Genomic DNA, 19,516 nt, shown 5'->3' with positions numbered 1-19,516 from the left:
CATTTAAAATGTGCCATGATTACCAGTCTTCTCTGATTTGTAAGGGCGTCACCTTTGGTTCCACTTAAAAATACTTCCAGTACACAGTCCAAAAAATAGACCTTTCCAGCCTTCCTTGGAGAGTGGAGGATCAGCACCCCAACTATCAGCAGGTCATGGATTTCTTCTAGAGCTCACTGAGGTCAAACTGCCTCATAAACTTACAAATGTTAAAAATCAAAATTACATCTTAACAGCAGCCAAAAATTTATATATCTTTTATTTATTTACAATATTGTACATATTTACATGACTACATCAATACTGAATTATAGAAATAAGAGATCATTCATAAAGGACAAAGACATTCATTTAATGCCCCAGCATTATCTTCGTGTGCAAACAAAAAAGTTTTCTCAAACTTCTGAGAAAGCTAAAGGCAGTCGACATTGCGTAGGCCACCATCCATAGTTAAAGACCCAAACCTAAAATACACAAAAGAAAAAATAATCTCAAAAGATTCATTCATTTGATCTCTGAGATTTTGTTTTTTCTTTTTTGCAGCGCAGGGACTGGAACCCAGGGCCTTTTGTGCTTGCTAGGTAGGTGCTCCACAACTGAGCCACACCCCGAGCCCCTGGCCCCCAACGTTTCAAAGAACACAGCACACTTTTAAGAGGAAAAATAAATTAAAGTTATTTTTAGAGTTCAAATAACTGTAATTTGCTCTATTTCCTACTGAAAAAAAGTGGAGTTATCATAAATAAATGAAAAAATAAAAGCCTCATGGCTTAGGAAGACTTTTAAAGAGAAAATGGGGAGTAATGCAGTTGGGAAGGTGTTAGTAAGAATCACATAATTTCTTTCTTGGTGAGGAGGGATTTATAAACCAAGATACGGAGTTGGGAATATGACACATTCAAGGGACAGTGAGAAACAGAGTCCTGCTGGAACAGAATGTTATTTTGGGGAATGGTGGAAAATAAAGTTCGGTAGATAGGCTGGGACCAGACAATTTCTGTGTATACTTTGAAAAGAAGCACGAATTTAGACATCATTTCTTAAATAACTAGAGTTTAGAAATCTTTGATCCAAGGAAATGGTATGATTATATTAGTATTTTGGAAGACTATTTTGGCTATAATATCCATAACAGATGAGAAGAACCTGGATAAAGAAACAGGGTAGCAGGTTATTGCCACAGCTCCTACACAAAGGGACTGAAAGGAGATCTGAACTGAGGGTGGAGAGGGGAAATATGGAAATCTTTTGAAGAAAGTTTACCAAATTTCTGGAAAGCAAGAAGATTAAGTATGTAAAATTATTTATTCTTAACAAAGTAGGCGAAGGTGGTCCTATTGAAGAGGATAAGGAAATCAGAGTTGGATGATTTTAGATACAAAAAACCGTGAAGTGACAGGTACATCCATATGGAGACAGTGTGGTAAGACAGTCTGTGTTTAAGACCTGACTTTCATTACAGGTTGAACATCCCTAATCTGAAAATCTAAAATCCAAAATGACCCAAAATCCAAAACTTTTTGGGTACCACATGAGATCACAAGAGGACAATTCCAATGGCTGACCTCATAGGACAAGTTGCAGGTACATTAAAAATTACCTTCGGCCTATGTGTATAAGGCATATATGAAATATAGTTTGACTTGGTTCCCACCTTCAAGATTATCTTGTTATAAACAAGTATTCGAAAATCTGAAAATATCTGAAATGCTTCTGGTCGCAAGCATTTTGAATGAGGGATACTCAACTTGCATTGGTTCTCACAAATCCTTATGTAGTCACTTAACATGTAAGTTAAGACTATGTACTGTTATAAAAGCCAAATATTGTCAAATAAACCTGCAAATAAAACATAGGAGGAACTAACCACTGAACATGCTTTAAGAAGCTGGGATTTTATTCTACCAGGCGTAAGTGGTTCAATATAAAACCTTGTTAAGGCATCTTAATAGCCTGTTACTTTTTAATCTTTAGCCTAATAAGATAAATTTAGAATTTAGCTAAAGTTGTGATAAAACTGTAAAAGGAACACTATAAAGTTAGAAAATTACTGTTTACTTTCTACAAATAGGAAAAGGATTAAAAAAAAAAAACCCTAACAGGTAATTCCCGAAATAAAAATTGAATGTATAAAAAGATGCTTGATATTGCTATTAGCCAAAAAAAAAACAAACAAAAAAAAACCTAAAAGATCTTGGTTTTTACTAAGGGAATTGGCAAACATTCAGAACACTGACATATTGTTAACAAAGGCACAGGCTGTTTGCCTAAGACTCTAACATTCTGCCATTTTAAAGAACAAATTAGCAATACTCATCAAAACTTAAATGTGCACATTCTTTGATTCAGAAATTCCACATCTAGAAATATCTAGACATCGATCTCTTGGGCTGGGGATACAGCTCAGTGGTAGAGCACTTACCTAGCATGTGCAAGGGCTGGACTTGTCCCCAGAGTGGAAAAAAACTGATCCCTCAAAAAATTCTTATATGAGTTCTTACATGAAGAGATACATAGACGGATGTTCATTGAAACATGGGTTATAATTGTAAAAAAAAATCAGAAATACCTTAAATGCCCCCCAAAATGGGGCAACACTAAATAGATTATAATGGGGAAAGGACTGTATCAGGGTACGGAAGGCTGGGTTCTGGCTCCAGCTCATCTTCTTGGGATATGATTTTAATAACTGGAGAACACAGCCCACCTGCCTGCTCTGTACAAGGGTGTAACGCATGCAAAGTGAGATAATGTAATGGGAAAAGTGTCTTGTACCCTTGCATGTCACTTGAGATATTTTTATTAGGATTTTAAAAGTGAGAGAGCCCATAGAGTACCTAGGGTTTGAGAGGAAAAGTGTTCTCCAGAGCAAAATGTGACTGGACTTCTCCAAGGGATCAGGACAAGGAAAACATATCCAAAAATGGCTTCATTAGCTCTGTATGTTTTCAACTCTCTTTTGGTCTTATCTGTTAGGATACCATGGGTGATAAGGAGACACCCAGCTCTTCTAAGAACTGCAGTTCCACATGGCATTCACCTGCAAGGAGGCTTGCAAAGGGCTCTAGGTTATCAGCACCAATCAATGTGGTGGTTTCTTATAAGTAATACAAAATCCTGGAACTGAAAATCATAGTTTTAATGAACACATTATGATTTGGTATTCACAACAGATTCAATTAATTCTATTAACCAATGCTTCTAGGAAATGGAACCAATCAACCATTCAAAAGCATCACAAATTTACCACCATGCTGAGAGAGGAAAAATAGAGTTCTGCCTTTCTGTCCCCTTTCTATTGCTAAACCTGACAGAGGATGACAGACAGATGCAAGCAGAGATGTGCACCTACTCAGCTGCACACAAAAGCACAATATGAGGTGAATCCTGCATTACTCACCTTTCTAGAATATGATTATTTTCAGCAAGTTCTTTAACCACTCCTTCCATCTCCTCCTTTAATTTCTTCATACTATGCATACAAAATAAAGATAAAAAAGCACTTCTACTCAAAAAGTATTCAAATGTTTTAGAATTATATTTATATAATGCTTTAATTTTAGATCTAACTAGAAATATTATCAAACATTAGTTAACATTAAATAGCATTATCAAACATTATATTCACGATAAACACCAAGAATTTTAAGACATAAGAACAAGATTACAAACTAAAAAAAGGAAATAGAAACACTACAATTTCCAAATAATGTTTCTTACCCCAGAGTCATTTCCACTAATGTGTTAGAACTTGGATAAACTGGGGTCATGGTATGTTTGATTCCACCAGAAGCTGCAAACATTTTCTGAGGCAGAGTTTCTTGTAACTAAAACATCAAAAAAAAAAAAAGTTCTTACTACAGAACAAAACAAGTGTTACAGCTTTTAATGAGTCCTTTACAGCTTAAATTTCTATTTCTTTTTTCTTTTTTTTTTTTGGTACCGGAGATCGAACTTGGGTCCTTGTGCTTGGGAGGCAGGTGACGAAACCACTGGGCTAAATCCCCGGCCCTAAATTTCTACTTCAAAATCATCAATGATACCATATTTAAATCAACACCCTTTTAAAACACTTTTCTTACAAAGGATAAAAGAATGGTTTAGCAGATGTTTTCAGGTGTAAAACATCTAAATTTTTTTTTTTTTTTGGTACTGGAGATCGAACTCAGGACCTGTGCTTGCGAGGTAGGTGGCGGCACCACTGAGCTAAATCCCCTGGCATGTAAAACATCTAAATTTAAGAAAGTTGGCTCAAAATTCATATTGAAAATGGATGAGTACAGTTGAATACAGGCATATGACTCTATCTATTTTTGATAGATGTACCTCATTAGTATAGTCTTGATACTTTGATATTTCTTCTTCAATATCAAAACACTGATTAGTTAGAGATAATAACTGTTTCCTAAGATGAAGCATCTTTCTGAAAGCCAAAGACAATTCATTAATAAGCAGTCTCGTGAAATAGTCTCACTTAAAATATGTAATATATATTACATTGTGGAGCCAATTACCATCACTCCAAAATGGGTTATTTACCTCATCCATTCTTCTGACTTATCCAAAAATGCTTCATACTTTTTAACACATTCATCTGAGAAGTGGGTCATTGCTTTTGTTGCGTGGTAGTACAATTTTTGCCTGCAATTTAGAAATAATCAAAGAGGCTTAAACCAATTTCACTGTTTCTGCTTCCAATATTTCAAGTATATGAAACTGGTTTCCTATAATGACTTGTGGCTGTAAAATATTTATGGGAGAAAGGAAAGGTTTCTAAGATAGACATCATAGCTGTAAGAGGGGAAAGAGGAGATTCAAAATGGAGAGCATTTGAAAAATATTTATTGATTGGGTTTAAAGTAAGGTGGGAATATCTTTCCTCTCCCCTGCCCTCTATTCACAGCCCTTCTGCAATTAGAGAATATAAAGCAGAGGACTGAGCAGAATGCGGTTTTTTCTGCCCCCTCATTCTCCCATCTTGGTAACTTCCCAATAAGGGATCAGATGCATGGGCCTCAAAATTGTGCACCTAGAGTAACAATCCTATAAATCAAGATTAAAATGTATTTTACTATAATTAATCCCAATTTTAAGAATCGTATTAATAGAGACAACCAAAACAGCACTGAAAAATCATGTTATTGAACATTATCTAGATACTTACTTATCAAATTTGTGGATTTGTTCTTCATTGTAAGCTAGTCCTAGAAATAAGAAAATACATACTTTTGTTAGTATACTGTAAACACCATGCATGGTATTTTCTTCTTAGATTAAAAAGGCAGAGTTGGAAGCAGATGTTACAGACTCGTGGCCCCTGGACTATGTATGGCCCACAGATGCTTTTTCTTTGTATGTTGTTAACATAAAAAAAAAAATTAACTGTTAACATTTAAAATATCAGATATCTGTAACACAACCTGCATTCCTAGCTTTGCTGGAGAAATGGGAACCCTGGGAAACATGCCAGGTGACTTGAGCAGTGGCCTCCCCTTCAGATGGGCTCTGCTCTCTCCAGGCTCTGTGCTGCCCACCGTCCAGTCTTATTCTTTTAGGTCACACCTGTCTTGCCTCTAGGGGCTTTGGAATTCATGACCCTGATTTAAAATATTCAATGGCTATTATCAAGAAATCAACCAACAACAAATGGTGGCAGGGCTGGGGGGGAAAAGGAACCCTTCTCCACTGTTGGTGGGAGTGCAGACTGGTGGAATCACTGTGGAAATCAGTGTGGAGATTCCTCTAAAAACTAGGATTAGAGGTCCCATTTGACCCAGCTATACCCCTTCTAGGTATCTTCCTGAAAAAATTAAAAGCATCATACCACAGCGATAACATGTGTGCCTATGTTTATGGCAGCAGTTGGTAGTAGCTAAATCTTGGAAACAATCCAAATGCCCATCAACCAATGAATGGATAAAAAAAAGATGTGGTTTTTTTATATAATGGAGTACTACTCAGGAACAAAGAAGGATAAACTGGAGACACTACTAGGTAAATGGATGCACCCTGAAACCACACTTTTAAGTGAAATAAATTGAACACATATGTGTAAATATCACACTGTCTCTCTGATGTGAGAAACTGAAAATGTAAATAAAGACCAAAATGTACTGTATAACAGATACTGTGAAACAGGAAGAAATTGTTCAAAATAATACAGAGTGTCAGATATTTTGTTAATAATTAAAATGTTTTATGAAAAAAAATGGTATAGTTTTCTTAGGAGATGAGCTAAGAGATAGATTAGCAACTGAAAATATTCTTTTAAGACCATGATAGAGTGTGTTTTAGCATTGTTACTAATTATTTTGTAATGACATTTTATTTTTTCATAGAAATGTTTTATATTTTCTTTATTAATATCTACTCGTGTTAATTAAAATAAAAATAAAAAATTTAAAAAATTAAAAAAAAAATTCAAAAGATTGGTTGCATCAATAATTATTAGTACATTCAACCTTTTTCCTGAAAAACATTACATCTCTGAAAGAAATAACTTAAGTAGTCACTGTTACAAATATATCAAATTGGGCCGGGGATTTAGCTCAGTGGTTTTGTTGCCTGCTGCGCAAGCACAAGGACCCAAGTTCGATCCCTGGTACCAAAACCCCTGGCCCCCCAAAAACAAAAGAAAAAACCCACAAATATATCAAATTAATCCAACTGAATTACAACTACTATGGCTGATTCATTAGATTAACAAACAGGAAATTTTACTTACTACGTTCTGCTTTGTCTTTTTTGAACTGATAGTAAATCTCTGTGATGCAATTTAACAGGACTTGTAGTTTTTCTACACTATTTAAGGAAGAAAAACTCAAATAAATTAACTGAATCAATGTGAAAAAGGACATTTAGTAAGATCAGAAACTATCCATAAGGGTGGACCTACTTTCTGTCTTTTGGCTGAGTTCCTTCTTGATGTGCCCATGCTTCTGTCAATAATCCACCGGGAGATAATCTGCTGTCAATGTCCTGCAGACTGGTTTCTATTGTTCCCTGAGAACTGGAAAGCTAAATGAAACCAATGGGTTCAGTTCTAGATTGCCAAAGTCAAACATGACGATCACAGTGCCCAAGGAGTCTCTATAATAGAGTCTGGACCACAGTTCTTTGCAGATTACTTCAATTCAAAGCAGACTAATTATTTTCAACTTTAAATACAAGAGCAGTTTCTTAGGTTGATTTCCACCAGGAGTAAAATATAATACTAACACAAGAATCACAGTTGCCTGGTAAACGGAAGGTCCTGAGTGCGACCTCTGGTACCACAAAAAAAAAAAAAAAATACCCCCCCCAAAACATAAGATTAATTGGTATTAAAACATTTATAAAACATTTCACCAGCAAATACTTTTTGTGTGTTTGTGGTGATGGAGATTGAACCCAGGGCCTCATGAATGCTAAGTAAGTACTTTACCACTGAGCTACATCCCAAGCTTAGAAAATAGCCTTTTAAAAAAAACATGTAAAACACTTTTAATCATTCACTTAATGTTTCCCTTTGGGTAAAAAAAAATTAATACTCTATCCCACAGAGTTCTGAAAAAAAAAATGAGAACCACTGGCATGGTCCCAAGTATAAAGTACTGGTGTATATGATTTGTGCTCTCTTTGTTTGGAGCCCCTTCCCCCCAGTAAACTAACTTGATTATTTCTTTATTTTTGGCAGTACTAGGAATTGAATCCAGGGCCTTCACACTGAGCTACATCTACAGCCCTTTTTATTTTTTACTTTTTTTTTGTACCAGGGATTGAACTTGGGGCCTTGCGCTTGTGAGGCAGGTGGCAGAACCACTGAGCTAAGTCCCTGGCCCTCAAATAAAATTTTAAGTGACACTGCCACTAGAAAAAAACAAGGGAGCCCTTCTTACTATACTTTTGTCAGCATCGGTATTATAATTTTTTAAGCCTTGGTAATTTGAAAGACAAAATGATAACTTACTCTTACAATATGCAACTTCCTATTAAGTTTGAATTTTAAGTTTTTCCACTATATTTTCTTAATTTGTAAATTTTCTCTAAATGTTCTTTGCTCATCTATTTATTAGATTTAATATTTTCCTTATCAATTTACATGAGATAGGGTCTCGATATGCAGTCAGGCTGGTTTGAACTCACTCTGTAGTCCAGGCTGAACTTGAACTTGCAGCAATCCTCTGAGCACTGGAATTATAGGTGTATGCTGCCACTCCTGGCTTACATTGAGCTATTTTTGTAAAAACTTATTGAATGGGCTGGGGATTTAGCTCAGTGGTGCTGCCGCCTGCCTTGCAAGTGCAAGGGCGTGAGTTCAATCCCCAGTACAAAAAAAAAAATTATCACATTTCTCCAACTTGCTTTTTTTTTTTTTCCAACTTGCTTTTTGACATGAGAGATTCCACATTTTTACATAGTCAAATATATACCTTGGCTTTTACACTTCAACATTAATATTTAGAATATGTTAAATTATACAACCAATATTTGAAAAATAGTTTATGGAAAAGTTATTCCTTAATATTATATAGAAGACTGAAAAATGGCAAGCAACCTAAAAGACCAATAATAAGAGAATAATAAGTAAGAATAATGAGCCCATGGACTGCAATATTATGTATATTAGAAAAGTACGAGGGGCCAGGGATTTAGCTCAGTGGTTCTGCTCCCTGCCTTGCAAGCGCAAGGTCCTGAGTTCGATCCCTGTTACCAAAAAAAAAAAAGTACTCCTACTGGGTTTGGGGGATGTACCAGCTCAGTGGTAAAGCATCGCCTAGCATGCAGGAGGCCCTGGGTTCAATCCCCAACACCAAAAATACAACAACAAAAAAAGACCAACCTAGAAAATGTAATGTTATTTTAAAAACCCAAACAACTGTATGTTATTAATAATATATAAAAGAGAGTGAAACCAGTGGCTGTCAAAATGTCCGCAGCATCAGAATCTCCTGGAGGCTTACTACAAGAGCCCTTGCTGGGCCCCACATCGTAAGTTCCCAGGTGAGGGTGATCCCACTAGCCCAGAAACCATTCCCACAAGCACCTGCTACAGGACACTAAAAAATTCTTACTAATCATTTTCTGGGTGGTTGGCATATGTGGTATTTTTTCTTTTTATAAATGCTACTTCTGTGGTGGTAAATTTTTTTTTTAAGGTCTCAATTAGGAAAGGAGCCACAACAGCACAACAGGTTATAAAGAAAAACAATACAATCTAGTGAAAAGTAAATGGCCTCAAGTTAGAAGTGCGGATATCCAAAGACTCCATGCAATTAAAACATTTAGTCATCTAATCGTTCATTCTTAAAAGAAACAGAAATCTCAGAAAAATGTCATTAAAATGAGAAAGACTTTCAGCTCTTCAAAGTAAACATAATTTTGACTGGAAGTGTTCAAATGATATTGGCCCTGAAAGTAAGTGTCCATTAGGGCTATAAACTAGTAAGTCAAACTCTAAGCCAAAAGCAGGGAGCAAAAACAAAATATTTACAATATGGTAGTCTATATTTAAGTGCAGACAGCTGGGGATTTAGCTCAGTGGTTCTGCTGCCTGCCTCAAAAGTGCAGGGTCCCGAGTTTGATCCCCGGTCCCTCCCCGGCAAAAAAGTATATTTAAGTGCAGACAACTACTGGGGAAGACTATTTCTTGTTTCTCTGACTTTTGTTGCTTTATTCTACAGCAATGTTTTCCCTACTTTTTGACCATGATTCACTTAAGAAATTCACCCTGTAACATTTAAAGTGTAAAATAACTGGATCAAAAGTTTAAAGGAACAGTGATTTCCTAATATGTGATGCATTCTGACATTTTCTATCCCGTTTGAGAATACTGCAGATTGTACAAACTAAACTTCACAGCCTACTATTCACTCATAACTCATATTTTGTTTTTTTTGGTATTGGGGATCAAACTCAGGACCTTGTCCTTGCAAGGCAGGCAGCAGCACCACTGAGCTAAATCCCCAGCCCGTGATTCATATTTTGGAAAGCTACTCTTCTAGATCTAAAACCAAGGAAAAGAAACAACTAAAGATCATACTATGCTGGAAAGAGAAAAAAAATAATAAAGTTTCTTTTCCTTTTTAATTTTACATCCATTTTATGAATAATTTAAATACTAAAACTTGCAGGACTAGAGCGTACCATTTAATTGATACAATAACCACCTATGAGACAAGCAAGGTAAGAAATTGCCCATTTTTGAGAAAACAGAAATGAAGAATTCAAAGAATTAAAGGCCTTTCATAGCCAGTCAAGAGCAGCTAGGTAAACAGGGGCAGATCTGGGATTAATAATCAACTCTCATAATATTCCATGTACTTCTATAATACATCTTAATGAAAGCTCCAGAAACTCCCTGAAATGCTATTGTACTTTTTAGCAAAGACTTGTGTCCTAACTGACTCACTGCCTTGATTCCGTATCTTTCTTTAGAAAAGATCTGAAAATATTTTAATTGCCTTTATTTCTAAACAAGTTTAAGCATCCTATATCCAACTGAATAGTAAATTACATTTAAGAACTTGCTTTAATTGCCAAAGCAGCAACATAAGAGCATTATGGATTTAAAAAGCAAAAAAAAGGAGGGAGGGGGAAAGGAAGAGAGCAGTAACAGAGGAGGGAGGGAAAGGGAGAGAGGTGTTTAATGTATACAAGGCTTTTGGAAATGTTATAAAGAACTTCATGGCAGTGATGTTATTTAAATATTGCTAGAAATCCCTAAAGATGAGAAAAGGCTATTTTCTCTGAAGAGTTTTAGAAATAATATTTTTCTAAGAAAGTTTAAGTCTAATTTTGTCAGCAAAGGGAGACTGTGGACCTAGAATTTTCATAATTTGTACTTACTCTCAACAGTTTGGTGTGTATGTCTGAAATTTCACCTAACTCTGCTGCTTCTAGGTTGATCTTCATCAATTTTTCATATCTGCATGAAAAGGCAGTCACAGGGAAAAAATTAAACGAGTGTAACAAATATGTAGATTTTAAAGTTTTATACATTATATTTGAGTTTTTATCATAACTATTTAATAAAAGATTTATTCAAAGTCTGCAAGTCACCAGGTTCAATGAAAACCTTAGTGTCTTCCTGGAGAAGGAATTTTATATATATGGTTTCTCCTTATCTGTGGTTTCACTTTCCATCGTTTCAGTTATAGAGGGTCAATGGTGGCCTGAAAATATGCAGTGGAAAACCTCAGAAATAATTTAGTTTTAAATTTCATGCTACTCGGAGTAGCTGAGAATCACACACTAATTGGTCCTTCCTGCATGTGAGTGCCCTACGTGTCAGTGCTGTATCTGCTACCTATCCTTTAGCATTTAGCAGCCATTTCATTTATCAGATCACCTGCCAAGGTATTTCAGTGCTTGCATAGAGGGTTTGGTACTATCTGAGGCTTCAGGTATCCACTAAGAGTCTTAGAACATATCCCCTGAGGATAAGGAAGGACTACTGTACTTCTACTCATAAATTTGCAAATGAAGGGATAAAACAGATAAGGCAAGTTAATTTCAAATAATCTTATGCCGGGATAATAGTAAAAATACTAGATTTCAGAATTAACAGAGGTCAATAATAAATACCAATTTCACTTACTATATTTCCTCTGCAGTACAAATAGTCTAAAAAGAAGGCAGTTTAAACTATCATTTTGTTTCAATGGACATTCTCAGAGATAAGATTAATAATTAAGAATAAAACTAACTGAAAATTCTAAAATACTACCAAAAGGCTGTTCTAGACTACTACTTCTTACTTCGTTGACTATAGGTTTATATTTTCTTATTCAAATATTCTGCTTGGAAAAATAGACATGAAATATTTGTGTCTCCTATTGCTCTTTCCTTTGCAAACGAAGGGTGAAAACGGCATCAAAGATGGTATTCATTTCTTACTGAGAAAACTAGTATTTTTCTTCTAGGAAATAATTCTAACCTAAGGCTACTGCATAATGTAAACACTTGCACAGCATGCCATATTGTGTTAAAGATAATTAAGTTCGACAGAAATGGAACATTTAATATCTTAACTATTACTAGGAAGGAAGTAATCTACTCACACTTTTACAGTTTTTTCAATGTTTCTGATGCAGAAATCCAATGTGATCACAACTTCCGTCTTTTTATGAACAGTTTCATTGTAATCATCTTTAACTAATTCACTAAAAAAAAATGATTCTCATTAGTTTACCTTAAAAAAAATTTATCGCTAGTTACACTACTGTACTACTACCCAAACACATTTCATAATAGCATTCTTTGTATTATTTTGAAAGTCAAATCTCACTTTTTAGGACATCATTAAAAGCACTTCTGTGGCACTCGTGCATATCAAGGGCACTTAACAAACCATTACTACATAGAAACACAAGGCATTAAAATTATATTAAAGAATAAAAATTAATGCACAATAACATAGGTAAAGTGTACAGCATTACACTTTATACTACCAAAATTAACTTTTACTACTCATAGTAGACAGCTTTATGATTTATACTTTATTATTATTTATTTTTGTGGTACTGGGGGTCAAACTCATGGTCTAACAAATGCTAGGCACTCTACCACTGAGCTATACCCCCAAACTTTGGTTTACATTTTAAGACAATGTGATCTCTAAAGAAGGATGACATAATTGAAGAGCTTTTGGTTTTCTACATCAGGGATTAACAAACTAAGGCCTGAGGCCCATACACTAACATTACAGCTTCAAAGGTTGGAAAAATAAAAGAAAAATAAAGAAGAGATGGCATATGGCCAATGAAGCTAAAATACTTACTGGCAGACCCTTTAAAGAAAAACTATTTTTTCATGACCTACTAAAGTATAAAATAAGTAAAAGGAATAAAAACTTTATAGATCAGGGACTAGGGTAGAAAACAGCCAGAGAAAATAAAAGCTGTTAGTACACTTAAGATTTTTTTCCCCTAGAAACTAGTAAAAATAAGGAACATTTCTGGGGTGTGTGTATGCACACCCTAGGAGACTGAACCTTGAGCCTCATAGTATGGGCTCTACTTCTGAGCTGAGCTACACTCAGCCTCACATGTTTCTTAATAGAAACAGAAAAATTAGGCTAGAAACTGGTATGTGAATACAATGAAAATTATTTTAAGCACAAATTTGTGGGTTTCACATAACAGTAAGTGAAAAAAAAAAGCCTGAAAAAGAGGTAAGAACAGCAATACTTCGTGTGTACAACTTTTGCAAGAAAGGATAGGTGTAAGGCAGGCACATATAAAATGTCACAGACATTGAAGCCCAAAGGCACAATATGCAGTGAAGTGAAGTGAGCCCATACTTTTTAGCATCTTTCAGCAACTAGGCTATTACTACTTGTGTACAAAGCCCAAAAGCTTCCTTCAAGGGGCTGGGGATTTAGCTCAGTGGTTCCGGCACCTGCCTTGCAAGTGCAAGGTCCCAAGTTCAATCGCCGGTACAAAAAATAAATAAATAAAAAGAAAAAAAAAACTTCAAATGATGTATAGAACTATAAGCATAATTCTCAAAAACTTTAAGATCTATTTATTTTCTACTATCAGAATCAGATGGAAAAATCACATTTTAAAAAACGATTTAAAAAAGAGGAGGAGGAGGGAGGGAGAAAGGAAGGAAGGGACAAGAAAAAAGTGAAAATAGAAGGAAGAAATGGAAATAAAGCTTTTGTACATAGGGAGGGGAGGAGGCTTGAGGGGGTATAAAATACAAATAAATAAAATTTTAAAAAAAGATCAAATCACATTCATCTTACATTTCTTAAGATCTCTTTCAGGAGAAGAATACTTAAAATATTCCTTTCTAGAATAACAACATAGAGTGCTACAGTAAGACATTACCTTCTAAACTGTTGAGCATATATTCATAGTATATGATTCTCTTTATAATAAATAGAATAGGCAAATCTATAGACCCAAAGTATATCAGTGATTGCCTAGGGCTGGCAGGATGGTTTGGGGGGAAAATGAATGAATACTAATAGGTGCAGGATTCTTTTGGGGGGGCTGATGAAAGTGTTCAAAACTTAGTGTGATAGCTGCACAAGTCTGCAAACATACTAGAAAACAATTGAATTGTATATTTTATTTGTTTTTATTACTATCATTATAATTGCTTTTTGAGATAGGGTCTCACTATGTAGTTCAGGCTGGCCTTCTATTCACTGTGCAGCCCAGGCTGGCCTCAATCCTGCAGTGATCTTCCTGCTTCAGCCTCCTGAGTGCTGGGATTATAGGTGTGAGCCATTATACCCAGCACTGTGAATTGTACATTTTAAATTGATGAATTTTATAGTATGTAAATTATATCTCAATAACGCTGTTAAAAAAAGTAAATGTGTACTTCATTTGGGGAAATGGTAGGAAATGCAGGAAGATTCTGAGGACTCAAACCCTAGCAAGTATAGATTTTACTGGATTACAACAATGTCAAAGTCTTCCAAGATAGCAAAATGACAATCAAGTCAAGGCTTTTGGAAAAGAAATCATTTGCTATCACATTATACAATGTTGCTAAGTTTTAAAATTCAGGTTCTATTTGTCTCACAAGATTAATATGAGAAATAAATGAAAAAAATAGCTGCTAAATATTTTGTAAGCTAAATGTGAAGCAAATATAATAAAAATCAAGCATGTGACCCTAGTCTAAGTGGTAAACTAACAATGATGGGGTGACTAACAATTACTCAGTAAGACCTACAGCAAGATCAATTTTTAAATTGCAACCTAGTACTTACATCAACCATCGTATCCCCTTTCGCATTAATTCCTGATAAAGCAGCAAAGTACTGGCAATTCTACAGGCATAACACACAACTCCTGTTATTGCCTGATGAAAAAATAAAAAATGTCAATGGTCCCAAATGTGTTACAGGGTTGGAAAAATTTTACACTGAAGTTTTCAAGCTTATATATTTCTATCAGGTTAATTAAAAACATAATAAACTACTAATGTCTAAAAGCTAAGGACAGATATAACCGTGGTAAGTATTTTATCCTTAATTATCTAAACATGCACTGTCTCAATGGAGAAAATTTTCTTAAAAATTTTCTTCGAGTTTCAAAAAGGACAGAAAGTAAAGATAGAGGGCCAGGGATTTAGCTCAGTGGTATCGCCCGCCTGCTGCACAAGCGCAAGGACCCGAGTTCAATTCCGGGTACCAAAAAAAAAAAAAAAAGGAAAGATAGAACATAAAACATCTTGGAAAAGGGTAACAAATGAATAATATTCTAAGTCATTAGGCATATGTAAGGATACTGAGACAGGGTCTCACTATGTAGCCCAGGCCAGCCTCGAACTCATGGCAATACTCCTGCCTCAGCCTCCTGAGTGCTTGGATTACAGGCGTGTGCCACCACCCCTGGGTAAGATATATTTTATTGCTTCTACTACTGATAGGACGATCTAAATACAAATGCTGACAGAGCAATTCAATTAAATACTAACCTTAGCCATGCTAGCATCTCCATCTAAATCGTAACGTGGATGTACCTTCGGGAGGGAAACTGAAATAGGAAGTAAAAGACTTGAAATCAGTACCAAAATATTTTGAATAAATTATTTTTATATGGTAAACAGGATGTCTAAATGAAATACCAATGATAAACTTTTAAATGTACTTATCCTGGTTTAAAAAAAACTACTTGAAACAATAATGTTTATTCTCTAATCACCTCCAATATTTCTAATGAGTTTCATTTTTTTCCTAAATATATTCCAACACAGTAAATTCAACTGAAGTTTCAAAAAAGAATGTAAAAGTCTGGGCAATTCATTTTTTTTCTATCAGTAGTATGAATAACTCAAAAGATTTAAAAAATGCAGATTTAATTTTTCCTAGACTATAAAGCATGGTGCAATGTCTTATAGGCACTGGGCATAATAAATTTGAAATACATGATACATAATTGTAAGTGTTAGCAAAACACTCTAAGTAGAATTGTACTAAAATGTACATGACAAACTATTTCACTATTAAATGAAAGAAAATATTTGAAGTCAAATTATGTCTATAAGGCTTTTCAATTTTAGTGTTTCCAGTTAATTTACATAATTTTAATATTTATGAAAAGTTCTACATTAATTCACCACTGACTTGATGAAAATAAGAATCATTTTTACAATGCTAGATTTTTGAGTGTTTTAAAATGGCCATTAAGAACAAAAAGAGGGCCAAGGATTTAGCCCAGTGGTGCCGCACCTGCCTGGCAAGCACAAGGTCCTAAGTTTGATCCCTGGTACCAAAAAAACAAAAAAAACAAGAAGAAAAAAATCCTAACGTACTTTTCTCATATATTAATCCTATGGTAGTCAGGGGTTCCCGGCTTACTACAAAGATAGGATTTTCCTCTGTAGTTTTAGGGAAATGCTGTGCCAGTCTTCCAGGTTCCAAGACTAAGCGCCGTCCTTCATAGATCAATTCTTGACTTGAAGAAATAATTTTGGTTTGTTTATACACCAGTTCATGAAATACAGTAGCACTGTGTGAGGAAGGTTAAAAAAGACAACTAATTTTATCTAATTTTAGATAAAATGAGAGGTAACTCCTTTTATTAAGTATTGAGTGCAACATTCATTTTTAAGTTATTTCTAAACTCATGACCAGTCCCTATAAATGCTACTTTGTTACTATGGGTACTAAAATCTCCAAGAAAATGAAAATTCTGTATAATCTGTCCATATAATAATCAATTCTGAGATATCTTTCTGTTTGGATACCATTGTAACATACAGCATTCCTAATGTTTAAAAATTAGGAAAAGGGGCGGGGATTTAGCTCAGGGGTTCCACCGCCTGCCTTGCAAGCACAAGGTTCCAAGGTTTGATCCCCGGTACCAAAAACAAACAAACAAACAAAAAAATTAGGAAAAATATAAGAGTAAGGTAAAGAGTACTGACGGAGTCAGATAGATACCTGGGTTCAAAGTCTAGCTCTTCCACTTGCTGTTGTATAACCCCAATGGAAGTAATAATAGGACCCTCACACAAAATTAAATGATTGAAAATGTAAAAAAACTGAGACTACTTGCAACTGACTATACAATGTTAATAATAAAAATTTAAAATCCAGGTATTTTCAAAATGATAGGGAAAAAAGTAGAGTCCCTTTGAGTTGATCTATGAACTCCAAGAAACATTTCAGCAGAAATGCAATCTAGCTCAGGCAAGAGCTTCTAGTTTCGTTAGATTCAGGCTTGGGGATCAGGCTTCACTTCTGAAATGAAAAAATTATGGCCAACATCTAACTGTGATCCATATTTATTCAGGCTGTTAAAAGTATCAAAGTAAAGATATATAATATAACGTAATATTATTATTGTATTTATTGATATACTAGAGATATATTGCATGTGTAGCTATTTTATTTCTCTTTTCATCTTTCCTGTTTTTTTCTTTTTTTCAAAGTCGTGGAGCTTCATGCAAGCTAAGCAGCTGCTCTACAACTAAGCTACAACCCCAGCCCCTTTTTATGAGTTTTATGGGGCATCAAAACTATTTAAATTTTGTCAAAATAGACAGTAAGGCACAGAGAATAGGTGCAACCCCCGCCTCAGTTAAAAAAAAAATTCTATTTTGAAGTTACTGTAGATTCACATGCAATTTGAAGAAATAATATAGAGAAAGCTGGGCACAGAGGTGTACACCTATAATCCTGCCACTTGGGAAGATGAGGCAGGAGGATCACTGTAAGTTTGAGGCCAGCCTGGGCTACACGGTGAGTTCAAGGCCAGCATGGCCTACATAGTGACACCCTGTCTCAAAAGAAGTAATACGCAGAGATGCTGTATACCCTCCACCCAGTTTCCCTCAATGGTAACATCTTGGAATATATAGTAAAATATTACCACCAGGATATTTTTCTTTTTTTTTTTTGATAGGATCTCATTATGTATTCCACTTGAACTCACTATGTAGCCCAGGCTGTTCTTGAACTCCTGGCAATTCTCCTGTCTTAGCCTCTTTGAATGCTAAGATTATAGGCCACCACAACCGGCTACAACCAAGGTCTTATTTCGACACAATCTATCTACCTCACACTTTCCCAGTTTTACATGCAAATTTGAGTGTATTTAGTTATATGCAGTTTTATCATGGGGTAATTTTTTTAATGATAAAGGTATAATGTGTTTTTATTTATGTAAAACAAAGGCTGATTATTTCTCCACCATCTATTGAATGATTTATGTCTCATATGCAAATAAAAACTACACTATGTTTAAGATTTAGGCTTTAATATTTTTAAAACCACAGGATAATATTCTTAATAAAACTTCACTCATTTATCAGTATGTACATTGCCTTTGTGGTTATATGATTATGTAATCTGAAAGAAGTCACAGAAAGTAGTTTTGTAAAACCTGCAGTTTAATGAGATGTTAATTTGCCTGTAAATTTAAGAAAATTAATTCTTTTTATTCTAGAGACAAGTGTGTGCTTTTAGTGAAGCTGAGGCACCTTTTCTATTTCTTCTCTTAATGTAAGAAAATATTTATTATATATAACAGTATATTGATATACGGATAACACAAAGAGGTACTTACGTATTATAGCTATGAATATAAATCTTATGAGCTGTCATTTGTTGTAGTGAAAAAACATGAATTATCATTCGGTGAAGAATATCACTCGTTTCTGCAAAAAATTGGTCAAAACCCCAACACTTTTCCTGATCTGCTTCAAGGATGTTTGCAAGTACAGGGGTAAGAAGAACTTGAAGACCCCTAAAATAGTATTGAAAAAAGTTACTTGAAGGGTGAATGTTATATTTGGTCTAGGTAAAAAAATCAGAGTATTCACCAACAAATCAAAGGAACTATTATTGTTACTACACATTGAATATCCCTTATCTAAAATACTTGGGACCAGAAGAGTTTCAGATTTTGAATATTTTCAGATTTTGGAATACCTGCATATACATTATGAAATACCTTGGGGATGAGATCAAAGCCCAAATATGAAATTCATACATTATACATATAGCCTAAAGCTAATTTTTTTATACAGCATTTTAGTGCACCTGAGTTTCAACTGTGACCTGTTTGTCACATGAGGTCAAGGGTGGGATTTTCCACCGTAGTACGATGTCCGCACTAAAAACATTATGGATTTTAGAGCATCTTGGGTTTTGGATTAAGGGTGCTCAACTTATATTTCTAGTTTAAAATATTAGAGTCTGCCAACTTTTCATAAAGCTACATAACCTCCATTTAATATCACTTGTCAATCAACCAATAACAAATGCTGGCGAGGCTATGGGGAGAAAGGAACCCTTCTCTACTGTTGACGGGAGTGTAGACTGGTGCAACCACTGTGGAAATCAGTATGGAGATACCTCAAAAAACTAGGATTAGAGATCCTATTTGACCCAGATATTACCCTGCTGGGTATACTCCCCAAAGAATTAAAAAGCATCATCCCACAGCAATATATATGCACCCATGTTTATAGCAGCCCAGTTTGTAATAGCTAAATCTTGGAAACACGCCAAATGCCCATCAACTGGTGAATGGATAAGGATGTGTGTGTGTGTTTTTTTATA

The 19,516-nt window shown here is 34.9% G+C and overlaps 1 protein-coding gene across 3 annotated transcripts in view; it reads right to left on the bottom strand.

The window, feature by feature from the left end:
* Positions 1 to 241: 241 nt before the first annotated feature.
* The window catches only part of Tbk1 (TANK binding kinase 1), a 51,385-nt gene continuing 32,110 nt past the window's right edge, over positions 242 to 19,516 (bottom strand). For all 3 annotated transcript variants that reach the window (XM_004861123.3, XM_004861122.3, XM_087192367.1), the window contains 14 exons: positions 18,519 to 18,698; positions 16,261 to 16,457; positions 15,424 to 15,482; positions 14,714 to 14,805; positions 12,042 to 12,143; positions 10,828 to 10,906; positions 6,896 to 7,017; positions 6,725 to 6,801; positions 5,165 to 5,204; positions 4,540 to 4,641; positions 4,327 to 4,423; positions 3,721 to 3,827; positions 3,401 to 3,472; positions 242 to 464 (listed from right to left, as the gene is read on the bottom strand). In XM_004861123.3, the coding sequence (XP_004861180.1) occupies positions 413 to 464; positions 3,401 to 3,472; positions 3,721 to 3,827; positions 4,327 to 4,423; positions 4,540 to 4,641; positions 5,165 to 5,204; positions 6,725 to 6,801; positions 6,896 to 7,017; positions 10,828 to 10,906; positions 12,042 to 12,143; positions 14,714 to 14,805; positions 15,424 to 15,482; positions 16,261 to 16,457; positions 18,519 to 18,698 (1,378 nt within the window). In that variant the 3' untranslated portion in view covers positions 242 to 412. The remainder of the gene's footprint in view (positions 465 to 3,400; positions 3,473 to 3,720; positions 3,828 to 4,326; positions 4,424 to 4,539; positions 4,642 to 5,164; positions 5,205 to 6,724; positions 6,802 to 6,895; positions 7,018 to 10,827; positions 10,907 to 12,041; positions 12,144 to 14,713; positions 14,806 to 15,423; positions 15,483 to 16,260; positions 16,458 to 18,518; positions 18,699 to 19,516) is intronic.

The sequence above is a fragment of the Heterocephalus glaber genome, unplaced genomic scaffold (assembly GCF_053883595.1).
Source record: "Heterocephalus glaber isolate CG9 unplaced genomic scaffold, H.glaber_assembly_v1.0 deba00001569, whole genome shotgun sequence".
NCBI lineage: Eukaryota > Metazoa > Chordata > Mammalia > Rodentia > Bathyergidae > Heterocephalus > Heterocephalus glaber.
Note: the sequence above shows the minus strand (reverse complement) of the source record. Positions and strands in the feature narration are given on the sequence as shown.